Here is a 15,000-nt window from a genome sequence, read left to right on the forward strand (position 1 = left end):
TCGCTCGAAAAACAACATCATTAAATCACTTTTCGAACCGAAATCGACTAAAGAAAATGTCAAAGTAATAGGCTACGTTTACTCCTTAATAATAATAACAATCACTCAGTCTCAGTGGGTTCTTTAGGTCCGCGCAGAGTTCCTACTACTGGGGAGACTACCAATCGAACGGAAATCAGAACAAATCAGAATGAAATCAAATGTTGTTTGGGAGAGAAAAGAAGAAGCAAAGACGAAAAACCGGAGGACGTGGTAAAAAACCTCCTCATACGTTTATTACTTTACTTGATTATCTAGTAGAATATCGTTAGTTAATGTTATATTGCAATAATGTGAGGTTTGTAGAGTTTTTACGATCTTACTCATGTATTTATAGTGTGGTTTTCCTAATGTAGCTGTCATGCCACATTTGGCTTCCGCATCCGGGAATCGATCCCCCAGGGCCACATTGGTGGTATGCGATTGCATCTCAGCCACTGCGCCATCCCTACTCCTGCTTCAGGCTTATTCTTTCATGCAGATTTTGGGTGTGAAGAATATTGCAAACCTATAAAACTTTCAGTAACATATGTCATTGAATAGAGCAGTGACATATAATTGTGATAGCTTTTAGGTACAGTTCGTAAGGCCACCCTCAGCCCTTCATTGTACCTTGTCCGGTATGTTCGCTTTGGATCTGATGGTTTCATGGTGCCTGCTTCTCTCTTCCTTGACCTGCTTTGGTTCAGCTTGGTGTTTTCGACGGTCGTTCAGTTTCTTGAGTGGCTGACCTCTTACTAGATGTAGGTGGGGGAAGTATGGAGTTGCTCGGAGGTGTGGTGCTGCTGGTCGCAGTTGGTGCTAAGCTGGTGGGACAGGTGGAGTTGTGGGTGGGGTGATGACACGTGGAGCTTCACCACCTTCCATTGAGGATTCATCACTAGCAAACCTAAAGGAAAATACGTGCACTATGCCTTAATCATCATTATCATGTTATCTGTTTTGAGCGCTCTCAAGTCATCTCCACCTTACATGGTCGCAGGACACCTCCTCCGTCGTAAGCAACTCATTGCAACTTTAAGCGGACATTTCGCCATAGCGGTTTGAATAACGATTGCTGCGCGGAATCCCATTGTTGTTTTGTGTTCTAGTCACGCATTGTCGTCTATGCGAATCTCAAGGAATTCATGGCTTGCCTTACTCCCCATTGTTCTGTAATATATCAACGAAAACGTCAAAGTACGTGAGTGTTTGTGACCTCAGCGTACTCAATTCGGCGAGCTTTCCGGGGCGCCTTGTAATTTAAAGTTATCTTCACTGAGTCAGTTTCCTCCTTTTCTATAATTCTACGGTCTATCTTTATAGTCGTTCTCTTGTTGATCAATACAGACATTTCAAAGACGTGAATTAGACTGGTTTAACAAGCGGGCAAACGGTTTGAACATCAAACCGTTGAAGTAAATCGAACGCCTGGATGTTGAGGCAAATGTTAAAGCCATTTACCCCCGGTGTCTTAACAATTGGATCCGTCTTTGACCTTAGAGTGAGTGTCGTAAAACCATAACCAAAGTAATTACTTTGGCAAATCAAACAGGAACTGAGACAATCCATAACTTGCAATCAAAACTCGAAGTACTTACACGAAGCCGACACAAAGCGCGGGAAAATGTACACGCGCGAGCCACGATTGTTTTTGGTTTCACTTGTGAAGTTTGAAAAATTGGCGCGGGAACTTTGAACCAATCACTGATTGACAGAAATGCAAAAACCTAAGTAATTTGCTAATTACTTTCGACACTTTGAAAACCGCTCTAAGTGGCGAATTAACAACTAACTCGCCTCGGACATTGCGCTCTAAGAGTGAGTTTGGAAATGTTTTGTCAAACGTTTTACCCGCGTCGCATTGCCTAACAGCAAGCAATCTAAGGGCATTCAATCACTATTTCAAGTTGGCAACTTCAGTATAGGAATCTTAAAAGTTTGATATCGTGCCATCCCAATGTGGCGATCTTTTTTTGTTTTTTTTACCCTCAGGAAATTAGTCTTCTAAAAGGTGTTTTTTTTTCTTTAACAGCAGCGGCCAGTGAAATCGATGTGACTTGAAAGCAGAATAACCCAATACGAATACGGCGCGGTCCCAATGGCAAGGTGGGATGCAATCAATGAGTTTCACGTGGATGACACATGCGCTATTGCCAGTCTTTGCGTAGAAAGACAACAAACTGTTTCCTTCAGCCACTATGATTTGGGTTTTAAAACTCTGTTTCATTTATTTGATCATAATTGTTACTTGTCATACGGCACCCAAAATCTCTTAAGCTTCAAAGCTCACAGTCTGCAGGTGAGTTAAGGCCAGATTTCTTCTATTTGATGAAAATACGTGAGGGGGTGCCCTAACTGAATTGATCAGCCAATTTATATCACAAGTTACGAATAACTTGGGGACATCGTATCCGACCTTAAGATGTGAAACCTCAACGGCTATATAGGATTATATGATGTCAAAGTTATTTTTAGTACAGAAATCTTCTGGCTAAACGGCAACACGTTTTAAAATCATTTTCTGGTGGGGCTGGATAATACTTTTATGATGTTTAACACTATTGAGTGTACAGATCATTTTTTTTGCTTGGACATTTCCAAGATAATTTTGTTAAATAGTTTTCCATGGGGGACTGGGCACTAGAAAAAAAAGGGCATATATTTCCACAACTAAAGACATATTTAAACAAGGCCAAGAACATTTTGTTTTTTTCCGTTTTACTAGATTGACTCATCTACTAGTAGCCAAGTGAGATAAATTTTAGCATAAACTGTTACCTAGTTGTTTGTTTATTGTGGATTTTTGTGGGGGAAGCAAGTCAAGTGGTACCTGCATTTGCATACTCCATCCACGTCAATAAGAATAAAACGCAAACAGCGGTTTACAAACATTTTGCTTGAACTGGATACCTTTTTATAAAACTTAACGTTTCGTGTGTTACAACATACATCATCACAAGTGATTATTATTCAGTTCCAGATAATTTAAATTCAAAAATACAACTTGAACGGACTGGGAACTAAGCGAGATTGATTGACATAAAATGACAAGAAATATGCTAATATAGAGATAAAGTTTCTCACTGTTTAAGTTTATCAATTTATTTTGGGGCCCATGCCTTAATTTACTTGAGGTGTCTAAATAAAGGTGTTTACTTTTACTTTTGCAAACTGGGGCCATAACGAAACACTTTAACAAAAAGTTGGGGTAATAAAGAATTTTCATTGGCATTAATTTTCGATATATAAAAAATAAGGTTTTTACGGCTTTCGTTTCAAATCCAGGATTCCAAGCATGGATTTGAAAGTCAGGAGGGGGGAACAAGTAAGAATCACGTACACATAACGCAATATGCACCCAGAGAAAAATGCACCCAGTGTAAAGTTTTGGGGGGCCACGTCGCTCTGAAGTAGTCGTTATTTATGTTCTCTTGACATTTATTTCAACGTTTTTACCTTTTATCTAAACCACCATCTCGCTTATACACAAAGTTGGTAACGGCGTAATGATAACCAGTATAATTTTCTCAAATTTGATTGGTGTTAACTACGTGGGGTTGATATCGGACAGTTGGCTGTAATCGGATACCTGAAATCGGACAGTTACATCAGCCAACCATATTAAGTGTACTCAGCTTAATCCACCAATCACAGAATTTATCACAGTGAAAAAAGGAAACATTAATTTTGTTTTCTCGAAAATTGTAATGGTTATGATTAATTGGTAGTAACAGGACTCCGTGTCGGCAATTCGGTCTGTAATCATACTTGTGATTAAACAAATCGGACTCCCGCTACGCGGTTGTCCGATTTTGTTAATCACTCGTATGATTACAGACCGTATAGGACTCCTCTCAGTCCTATTGTCATTATAAATTGTTTGAAGAAAAGCCGGTTAGGATTCGGATCCCAAATGCGGCCAAATATTCCCATTTTATACAGCGGCCTTTTCATATAATAAAGTAACTAATTGAAAACCTCTGCTGAACTAATTCAAAATAATTTAGCGGTGAAAAACGCATTTTGCTGACTATCGTAAAGTGACTTCGTTGTCATGGCATCTGTTCGTCTCTTAAAAATGTTACTTTCGGTAAATGAATAAAATTCATGCAACTACACATGACGTGTGAAGACCACAGAAGCCCTCTTGTTTCGTGTTCGGCTGCTCAGAGAGTAAGTTGTGCATGCCAGTCATTTCCGAGGAACCAATACGAACAAGCAATTGTGCGGTTGTATCTTAGCATTAGTTTTTTTTTCTTCAGTCGTACATTTACAGGGCTGAGCGGGTATAAAAATAGTATAACTGGCCATTTAATGACAGGAGATCCTATTGTTTGGGGAAGTATGAGGACACAGCCAGTAAGGTAGTTTGTCAGAAACAATTCGAGATGTAAACAGATAAGGATTATTAATCATTTCAACAAATGTATAAGACGTTTCGCATTCTCAAGAGTTTTTCAAGTATTTTTCCATGAAATTGTTCCCAGGGAACCCACTCACAAAGTTTGCTTGGGCGAAAAAAAAACGAACTGAAAGGACTTCGCCAGCTTAAAATACAAACCTCCACTGAAGCAATTTCAAAACTTTTCGCTCCACTGGACTTCATGAATCAAGCTCAGAGTTGCATGAGAATGTATGCCATCAATTATGCCTTGAGTTTATGACTATTAATGAATATTTCCCCTGATTAAAATGTAATTAAAATGTAACATATATTTCGTTCGCTTTTCCTCGTTTGAATTCCTTTGTACTACAAATATGAATTTGTAGTTTACTATTAGATTTACACGAGTGTTGTAACAAATACAAGATCTCTTGAAGTCTTCTTGATTTCTCCTTGCGCAATTTCGCAAGTGCCCTGTTGTAAACATTACATACAAAAGAAAATGCAATTTGCATAAACGACGAAATTCCACTCGATGGGCGATATTTCTAATCATTTTTTATTTTGTCAAATTGAGACTGGCCACTTCGTGCTTGGCACTTTGAAAAATATTAGCAACGACTGAACAATACAGCTGGAGTTGAAATAGTTGACAATTTTTTGGCTTACAATAATCAATAAGACGCCAAACTTTTAATTCACCGTGTTTGTCTTGTATGGCTTCTCGAGTGTGATAGAAGTTTAGGCCAAGATCAATTATAACCAGTAACCATACTAACCTGTTTTCCAGGCTTATCTTTCGAGGAGAGAGACCAAAGAAAGTACTACCAGGAGGTCTTTGCAGTCTCTAATTTCATTCGATCGATGTAGGACGTAGCTCTACGTGTTAAGGATCTCTCATGTATATTGATTTGTGTCCTTTGTTTTCTCAAAACCAATCCGGTGAGGGCATATGAAGTAACTTTAGACATGCCTAAGAAAAGAGCAACAGACGACGACACGAGACGCTTTTTCTAAAGTTGTGGCAGTGTTCATTCGACACTTTACTACGCGATAATTTCTTGTTTAAAAAACAACGGATCTCCAAACCGAACCCGAAAAGCTTAAAATATTCATCATCAACTACCAATCAAGGAAATCCTTGTGTGAGGATGTTGCTCTTTTAAAAAAGTCAATCAAGCATATAGCATGCATACATTTCCCCTTGACCTTTAACTGAGGACGTAACAGAAAATATCGGCGCTGAACTCAGTTTAACTGGACAAAATAACGAAAGGTGACTAACCTGTGAGAAAACGGGGTAAATAAGACATTTATTTTTTTTTCTTTTGATAATCGAATCGAGTTACTAGGAGGCACTTCATGAATTTAAACATTCCATATTTTAGAATACGGTCGGCTAAATTGGCCACTTGAAAGGCACGAAACATTTGTGTGATTTAATTAAACTATTAATATCATGCTTAAAATGAGTCTCATTTCCAATGGCTCGAGGCAAGTAATAGTCAAAGTGACGATTATATGTCACAAAGTATTCGAGTAGGCGTAGAGAAAATTCCAGACCGTAAAGCTGTTATTAGTAGACGACTCATGAAACGAGGTGGATATATCTTTATTTGTAACTATAGGACAGTTTCCAAGTTAAGAGTAGTGGTTAAGAGGATATCGCGAGGTTTTATTTATTATAGGGCAAGCAATTGTTGCGGTCATCCTGTTGGCACAGGAGGCTGTTACTGTGGTTAATGACTGGAACAGGAGGTCATTATTGAAAAAAGGACCTGTTTTTAACAATGGAAGGTGAATTAATGATGAATATTCAACTTTCGCGGTTTCACATTGTCTTGTCTTCAATTTCAACTTCGTCACGGTGGATAGTCAAGGTAAGATCGGCAAGAATTTTTTTTCCACTGTATACAGACGACAGTGTGCTCTTTATAAAAGAAAAGGTTGTATTATAAAACGTGCCCGTGAGACTTGTATTAACATTTTAAGGGGAATTAGTTTGTCTGATCATCAACCATGACCATGAAATGTAGCGGTGGTCTTTGATTCAGCGACAATGCCCGCCGCTCTCGTTCAAACTCTTTCAAAAGCCTTGCAATTATTTAAACTCTTCTCGGCAGAAACAAGTTTCTTTTGATTTCTTCTTCAGCACATGGCAACAACTAAAGCAGTTTAAACTTACAACGAGATACAAAGAGATACAAAGCCTTTCTTTAAGAAAAGCGGCTCTTGTTTTCACTTACCAGACCGTGTAAAAAATGCAGCAACCTGTCTAAATTTAAAGAGGAATTGGGAGAAATTGATTTGGGGAGATACTTTAGGATTTGAATGCCCTGGAGATGCCTACGAAAAATTCATAGAAAAATATATTTCTATCTATTTAATAAGTTGTTTTCCCATTTAAAAAGTTAAAGCAATGAAATGTAATTTTCATAAGCTATGGTTTTCAAGGGGTCTGTCGAAATCTGTAAGGAGGAAAACTTAGCCTAGTCATGAGAACGAAGACACTCGCAAGGGTTACAAAAACAAAGTAAACCACTCAGTGAGAATTGCTGAACGATTGTATTATGAAAAGTGAATAGAACAGCTAAAATCAAACATCAAAGGTCCTCGCTGGTGCTCGTAGTCATCGCTTACTGCGTTCTTTTCAGGCAGTTTCTCAAAAACCAGTATTTGGAGGCAAGTCGGTTGTCACAAAACACTCACTTCAAGAATTTCGATTTTGGCATAAAAAGGATGGTTATTTTTAATATTACGTAATCAAAAAGAGGGAAAGATACGGTAAAAAACGAACACAATACAGGCAGACAATCGGCAGTAAACATTGCAAATTAGCATGAATAAAGGGTAAGAAAACATGACAAACAACGCCCGCATTAAACATGGAAGGAAATCGAGTGATGGCGATCGGAAGCTAAATCTGTAAAACTTTAACTTAAATACAAATACCGTCCAAGAAAGTACAACGGCTGGAGTACACGACAATCCATCGCAGCAATGATTGAAAGTTATTTTCTGCTTTGCATCCCTTCATTAGAATCGTAGGCCACAAGTATATATCAACTTGTCATCTTGCTTAAATTAAAGGACGATCTGATACATACTGTACTAACGATGAAATGAAATATGAAATGGATCATAAATGAACTGCGGATATGAAATCAAGTAAAGCTATGATGCTCGCAGTCATGAACGCAGTTTTAGCAATTGCGTAAAGAAGCCTGAAAAATTCAAGACTTCAACGGGGTTTGTGCCCGTGACCTCGCGATATCGGTGCGACGCTCTAACCAACTGAGCTATGAAGCCACTGACGTTGGGAGCTGGTCATTTGTGGATTCTAATGTTCCCGTGAGGAATGAATCAACGATGAAATGAAATATGAAATGAATCATATATGAACTGCGGATATGAAGTCAAGTAAAGCTATGATCCTCGCAGTTATGAACGCGTTCATAACTGCGAGGATCATAGCTTTACTTGAACATACTGTACTGCAATTGAAAATGGAGTATTTGTTCCCCCTATTTATTGTCATTAGTTCTTTACCCGTCACAGCTATTGTCTCTTTCTTCGACATTACTGATTAGTTACTGATTATTGCTGCATGTATTAAAAAGGGGGTCTTCATAAGTTTCACGGAAAATAAAATGGCCGTTTCACATTTCACAGACAAAAACAATCGCCTCTTCACGTTTCACGGAAGACACACAAATTTTGTTACCTTTGTTAACAGCTACAGCCGTCTGTCATAAACATTGAGAAGGGTCTTGCGACCTTCCGAGACGATTTCCGAGCTCGTTTTCGCCGTGCATGTTGATTGACCAACAAAGCTGTCAAGGCTAGCGAAGCCACGTGTCGAAGGCTCACGTTTCAGTGAATCATGCAATCCAAATTTAGAAGTTATACCTTGCTCTGCCGAGTTATATTTACGTATACGTACAGTTAACTGTTTTAATTTCCCGGGCGCCTGCTCCCACAAAATAACAAAAAACAACATCGTCGACATGAAGCAAAATCACAGTTCACGGTGTTCACGGTGTGTGACTGGGATAAACACTTTCAATTCATGATTAGTAAAGCTAGTGGGCGACTTTACATATTAAGAGTCTGCAAATTCTATGGATTTTCTAAGGAGAATCTGCATCTACTGTTCAATAGCCTAATAATGTCAGTGTTCTTCTTATCTATTCAGGTGTGGGAGTGTGCATATGATACCAAGTACCTTGGCTAAATTGACAATTTCTTTCGTCGAATGTACAAGTTTGGATACACAAGTAAGCATTACAAGATAAATGAAATCATTGAAGAACGTGACAGAAAGATGTGGGGCAATATAACTGGGAATTCTTCGCATCAACTGAACGTGTTATTACCTGTGACGCGGAGTAGATCCTTAAGGTCACGTGATCATAGCTATGTACTACCCAAAGTTTTCCACCGAACGGGTTCAAGCACACATTTGTGAATAGATGCCTATTTAAATTTGTGTAAATGTAAGCTTTTTGGAATTCAGCAATTTAAACGAGAGAGAATTTTAGCTTCTTAATATTTCGTTTCTTTTTTATAAATGTGAGCCCTCACGTTTGAGACCCTGTGGCTCGCGGTCTGAAATTTTTCGATTGAAAAACGAAACAATAGATGATACAACAGAAACAATGCACCTGGCCATGATAACAAAAGAAGTTACTGGTCATAGGAACCAATGAAAATAGCAGTCTGCAATAGCTGCAGCCCCGCTTCAGCCTACATTCCATGCTCGCTCCATTGCAACAGAGCGGATAGAAACATGGGGCAGTTCGGGTTGACTTGACATTCCGGACTCCAGGAACGATCAAAGTCAACCCAAGCCTGCATTGCTTATGCCTAATAGGCCACTTTGAAAAATACCACAATACTCTTTGCTTACCCTCCACAATTTTGCATAAGCATTGCTTTTCAGTTTGTCTTGAGACTTACAATGGTCCCAAGAGAAAATAGAGCGTTTTCACATGACGTCACGGAAGCCATGTTGGTGTTCCAAAGTAATCCTCTGGGAATTGAACTCTATTTTTATGCAAATAGTTTCTTTTGTTTCATCAAATTAGCCTTTATTTTAGTCACGTGAGTGAAAACGCTCTATAGCCTTCGGCTCGCCATTAGGGACCTTTCGATCGAAGGACGAGGAAGTCTCAGAGTTTTACGTACTGAGCTTGTGCATAAGGTTTGGAGGCCGACATTTTTCAAAGTGCGTGTGCTCGAACTCGTTCTCGCGACAGAGTCGGAGTCACAGTCGTAATCAGAAGCGCAGAGCGATACGATCAAGTGAAAATCAAACTGTCGGAGTCGAAAGCAGAACACCGATTCCGCTTATGGCTCCGTCGCTTATGATCCACTGAAAACTGCATTGTCGGAGTCGGAAGCAGAAGGGGAACAATAAACAAATCACAATGGCCGATTCCAAGCAGCGTGATTGGTTGGTTCTTCCGCTTCTGCTTCCGACTCCGACAGTCTAGTTTTCACTGGATCATAAGCGACGGAGTCACAGAGGAAGCGGAAGAAAATGGGAACGTTATGATTCTTCCGACTCCGATTGAGTCGAGTTTATGATTCCGCTTACGACTCCGATCTTTGATTTTCACTAGGTCATAGACCGAATGCATAAACGGCGGCCAAAAAAATATTCTTTTGTTTATGTGCTAATTAGACTCACTAGCCTCGCTCTCAAGCAACATTTCTTTTCTATTTTGTCCATGCAAACGAGGCTAGTGAGGCTAATTAGCACATAAACAACAGAATATGTTTTTGGCCGTCATTTATGCATTCGGTCTTAGCGCTCTTACGATTACGACTCCGACTCCGTCGCTGTCGCTAGTAAAACCAGGCTTAAGGGGTATTCGAAAATAGTCTATACAACTTTGAGGAACCATTGGCAACAACACACATTAGGGCAGGAAATATTCCCTTTATTCAAGTGACTTCACATTTCATTGTATTACATTCTTAGCCTAAATACCTAAATTACCTTCCATAGATATCTATATCAGTATAATTAAATTTAGCAATTTCTTTATATAGGAGATGTTTCAAATTAGAATATTCTCCAAATTACTGTGTGCTTGACGACAAGATTAAGACTATGTGATAAGACAAAGTCAAAAATAAGATATTTTTCATTGTATCAAAATAAGCACAAATTCAACTTAAAGTAGAACTAAATACAACTATATTTATCTTCCCCATAGCATGAACATTTTAGTGGGTCACTTCATCTAGTATCTATTATCATTTTGGCTTCCTGAGAAATTTCCAAAAAATAAACTCAAATAAGCAATCATATTGCAACTAAGTAGAAGTTATCAATTTTAATGCAATTTCAAGTTTCCCAATAACTTGAAGATGAAATCGTGCCACAACGTTCACAGCTCATGCTGGTTTGGTGATTTTTAGCCACCAGGGATCTGATACGCCCTAATAAGTTTTCCAATCATAGCTTTCTGCAAAAGGAACAATCTTAAAAGACAGCGTCATCATCATAGACCACTATCCTGGATGTTTTTTCTTTTCCTTTTTTTTTTTTTAATTACAACGTTTGATCATCACTGCCGACAAAACAAAATTTTCGCATAAAAGATGTCTTTTCAACCCGGTTACATATTGCAAGTAAAGTACGGCAGGTGATTTTCGCTTGGAAGGCACGGACCGTTATAACGGTTCAGATGGTAGGAAACCCGCTAAGATCTAAGCTCTGCAATGCGACACAGAGCCGAAGATTACTTTAAATGGGCTCATATCTGGATTCGGCTGAGATTCATCACAGGTGATTAATCGAAAGCGCCCTACTATATAGTTCATTAAGCTACACTGGCCTTCCGACTTCAATTTGAAATCTGGGATGAAGCCAACTTCGTAAGTAGCACGGTAGATTTTAGCTCACAACTCTGAAAACAAAGTAGAGTTTTCTACACAATTCCTCACTGTATTCCATTTGATGAACTGTTACAGTTGTTGCGATTTAAATTGATAAATTCTATAGATAATAGTGCAGACAATTATAACTTGAATTACCCGTGTTGACACAGTACAGGCAAAAATTACGATATATTAATTTGATATGAATTTAATTGCGATTTATATTTATTAATTTTCACTAGCTTCTTGGATTTCCGTCCCTGAAGATGAATTAGACATTGAACATCTTTTTCACTGAGTAACCCTAGAAGAAAACAAGGAGAATAGATCACAACGCATTTGGCACACCAACTGTGAGTAAACTTCATTTTAACTCTTACTACCGTCAACGAGAGTGGTGCCTTTCTTTCAATCACTCTTAAAGTGCCCCTGTGACCAAAATACCAATTCGTATTTTTCTTTGGATTTCAAAACTATGTTAACTAAACAATAAGGGACCAAACTTTTAAGCCTTTATTTCAAAAAGGAACCTGTTCGTTTTAACTGGAATTTTCCTATTTAATGGTCCGCCATTACTAACGTTAAGTTCTTGAGAAAGCTGGATCGAGGAGAAAATGACGTGAAAGGCTCACTAGTTTCAGAATGCAATGCGTTTGAACACGACTGAATTAATATGCAGCACGGGTGTTTCGGGCTTTCATTTATGCGTTTTGCATAAATGCTAAGCTGCATTCACACGCTGAAATGTTAAACTAGTGAGCCTTTGACGTCACTTTTCCCTGGATCCAACCTCTGAGGTTCAATCGGCAGTTTTGAACGTGAGTAATGGTGGACCGTGAAATATAAAACTCACACTCAAAGTAAACGGCCTTTGGACAAAAATCAAAGCTCAAAATTTTGCCAGTCAAGTGTTAAGTAAACACTCTTTCAAAATCTGAAGGAAAAAAAGGAAGCGATTTGTTTTATCTCAGGGGAACTTTAACTCTCTTGAGGCCAAAAATCAAACCTTTCATGTTAGTTATAGGGAAATCTTCGCTAACGCCACGTTTCTACACTCTTCTCGTTCAGTATACGAATTGTGCATAGAAGACATATCGATTCAAGAAAATTGGCTTCAAGATACGAAAGGATCGCATCTATTGACCTTATTCATAAATGGCGGTCACATTTATAATTCTTTTGTCCACGTGCACATTAGCCTACCAAGCCTCATTTTAGAGCAAGAATTCTTTTCAATTGCTGGTTTTCACTCACGTGATCAACAGCCATGTTTTTCAACGAAAACAAAAGGAAGCGTTTGCATAATAATAGAGTTAAATTCCTGGAGGATTTGTTCGGGGCACCAACATGGCCGCCTTTTCTTTGTTTAGGGCACCAACATGGCGGTCGTGACGTCATGTGAAAAACGAAAATTCACTGTATGGTATCGAGGCTTGGTAGGCTAATTTGCACTTCGACAAAAGAATTATAAATTGGCCGCCATTTTATGAATACGGTCTATACACCTCATTCCATAATGGCCGCCATCTAAATATTCTTTTGTTTTTATTCAAATAAGCCCTTGATAACTCGTTCTTAAGCTTAAAATTCAAAAGAATATTTTATCTTGAACGAGGCAACAAGGTCCAATTTGTATCCGCATAAATCAGCGGCCATTTTGGAATAAGGAGTATAAGAAATTTACTTGAGCACTGCGCCGGTATCGCAGAAGACACGGGTTTAAATCTAGTTCAAACCTGATTTTTTCAGGCATTCCTTCGACTCCCGGGAGTGATCGGTACGTAAATTCTCCTCACAATTTCAGTGAAATGTCAGTCAGACAGGTATTGAGAATGAAGAATATTATCAGGTTGAGCTGTGATCTTGATATAACACCAAATTCTCATGACTTCCAACAAGGGAATCCATGGTACTAGTTAGGAGAATGAACGCTTCGATCGTGGGAATGAAAGGGTTAATTAACGTTTACAACTGCGATGATAAAAACAACTTAACTTGGCTTCGAGAGTTTAAATAAATACAGTTTAAACTGATAAAATGTAGCAGACAAAGAAATCAATTCAGTACACCATCGCACTGTACAACTCACCGGCATCGAATACAAGAAGACAACAACAGCAGCCACAAGGATAAGCGTAATCAAAACGGCGATAATGATCCACTTGTAATTTCTCCATATAATGTAGCGCATGGTCTTCAGCGGTGAGGTAAACCAACGGAAAGATGTTGCGGGGCGACTGGGAAAGAAAATACGCGTGGTCTAACATGGTGTTGGAAACTCGTTATTCGGTACGACAATTCGTTAACGTACAAGTCTACTGGATGGTAGTAAGAGGAAACTTGATTCCTTTTCCGTGACTGCCCTCCGAGATATCAACAAGCCTATATGTCTCAGGTGAGGTTATTGAATGCCGTTAAAAAACCGAGAAAGGGAAGCAGTCATGATCATTGCACTTAGTACCAATTACAATACACATTGTCGGAAATACTTGTCTTTGATAGACAGTGCAAGTTAACAACAAAGTGTAAGACTTTTTAAGATCAATATTCTTAAATGATCGAGTTACTTTTGAGTGTTGTAACACGTGGATTTGAACAGTTTTCCCAACTTAAATAATTAAGTTGTGATTACAGATTAAAGATCCAAACCAATCCTCTGCAAACTCAGCTAGAGCACAAATTCTCGTGTTTTGGCTGACCGTCATAGGAGCGGCAACCAGTATTTGCGGACAACTGATCAGTGTTGCATAAAATTGACCGCCGACTGTAAGACGGGACAGGATTACTTTTTATTTGACTTAAAGGGGCTACGTTGGGATGTTTCAAGGAAACTTGATCACGAGTATTGAACTTGAAATAGTAATATGAAATTCCTCCACCGATGAAATACTCGTTACTCATCACAAACAAGATGATTCGAGAAAAATCTCGCGACCTTTATCCAGGCAAGTTATCCTTTTTTTGTCCACCCACTAATCTTCTTGGCTTTGTTCTGTCGTTTTTATCGGCTATTGCGATGCTCCAATCTATTTTATACGCGTTTTTGGTAAGCTTCGAGCAACTAGTTCCAGGAAGTCAACTCGGAAAAATGGGATGGCCCATAAAGCTAACCAATGCATAAGACCGAGAAACTCACTTGGGTTCATCAAGTGTTGGGTTTTGGTTTGGCTCATCGCGTCCTTTCCCGGCTGGTTTGGCTTCTGCTTCATCTTTAGAAAGCAACTCTATGGCCATTTCCACTTTACCCTATGACAACAAAATAAAGAAATTTTTTTAACACCGTTGAAGAGTCAACAGCTTGTGACATTGCCTCGATTCTGGAAAATTCTTTAACATAGAAGAAAACAAATCCTCAGAATAATGCAGCCAATTTTCCGTTATCAAAAAAAAACACAAAGCAAATTAGATAAATTTCTCACAGGAAACAGAAAAATGAACCGATGGTTTACGACGTCATTCGTGAACGAAAGCGAACATTACGAAGCTTTCGCAAAAGAGACGAAGACGGACACGCCAAACGTTTTAATCACTTCGCGATTATCCCAAGTCGTTCGGCCAGGAAGTGTGTTCCAATAATTTTTCAAAAACGAAATTGAGATGAGTGATGTGGATTTTTGGGAAGAAATTTGAAAATTTATCGTCAGGTGCTCACGTCCTCCATGCACACAACCTTAAATTTTGTTATTTCGCACTTGTTGTCAGGA

General features: G+C 38.8%; 2 protein-coding genes and 1 long non-coding RNA gene across 9 annotated transcripts in view; 1 reads left to right on the top strand and 2 right to left on the bottom strand.

The window, feature by feature from the left end:
- The window catches only part of LOC138006703 (myoferlin-like), an 89,631-nt gene extending 81,370 nt beyond the window's left edge, over positions 1–8,261 (bottom strand). The window contains exon 1 of the mRNA XM_068853198.1: positions 8,130–8,261. The gene's annotated coding sequence lies outside the window, so the exon portion shown is untranslated. The remainder of the gene's footprint in view (positions 1–8,129) is intronic.
- Positions 5,569–15,000, top strand: part of LOC138006709 (uncharacterized) — a 16,755-nt gene continuing 7,323 nt past the window's right edge. Inside the window, exons 1-3 of one of the 2 annotated variants that reach the window (XR_011123929.1) lie at positions 5,569–5,705; positions 8,601–8,682; positions 11,539–11,649. This is a non-coding gene — a long non-coding RNA (uncharacterized lncRNA). Of the gene's footprint in view, positions 5,706–6,185; positions 6,286–8,600; positions 8,683–11,538; positions 11,650–15,000 lie in introns of those variants that run through there. The other variant, XR_011123928.1, reaches the window with a different exon arrangement.
- LOC138006702 (myoferlin-like) overlaps positions 10,332–15,000 on the bottom strand; it is a 72,477-nt gene continuing 67,808 nt past the window's right edge. For 5 of the 6 annotated variants that reach the window (XM_068853191.1, XM_068853193.1, XM_068853190.1 and 2 more), the window contains 3 exons: positions 14,433–14,542; positions 13,386–13,533; positions 10,335–11,600 (listed from right to left, as the gene is read on the bottom strand). In XM_068853191.1, coding sequence (XP_068709292.1) covers positions 11,568–11,600; positions 13,386–13,533; positions 14,433–14,542 — 291 coding nt within the window. In that variant the 3' untranslated portion in view covers positions 10,335–11,567. Of the gene's footprint in view, positions 11,601–13,385; positions 13,534–14,432; positions 14,543–15,000 lie in introns of all 6 variants that reach the window. The other variant, XM_068853196.1, reaches the window with a different exon arrangement.

This window comes from Montipora foliosa, chromosome 6, assembly GCF_036669935.1.
Source record: "Montipora foliosa isolate CH-2021 chromosome 6, ASM3666993v2, whole genome shotgun sequence".
Taxonomy (NCBI): Eukaryota; Metazoa; Cnidaria; class Anthozoa; order Scleractinia; family Acroporidae; genus Montipora; species Montipora foliosa.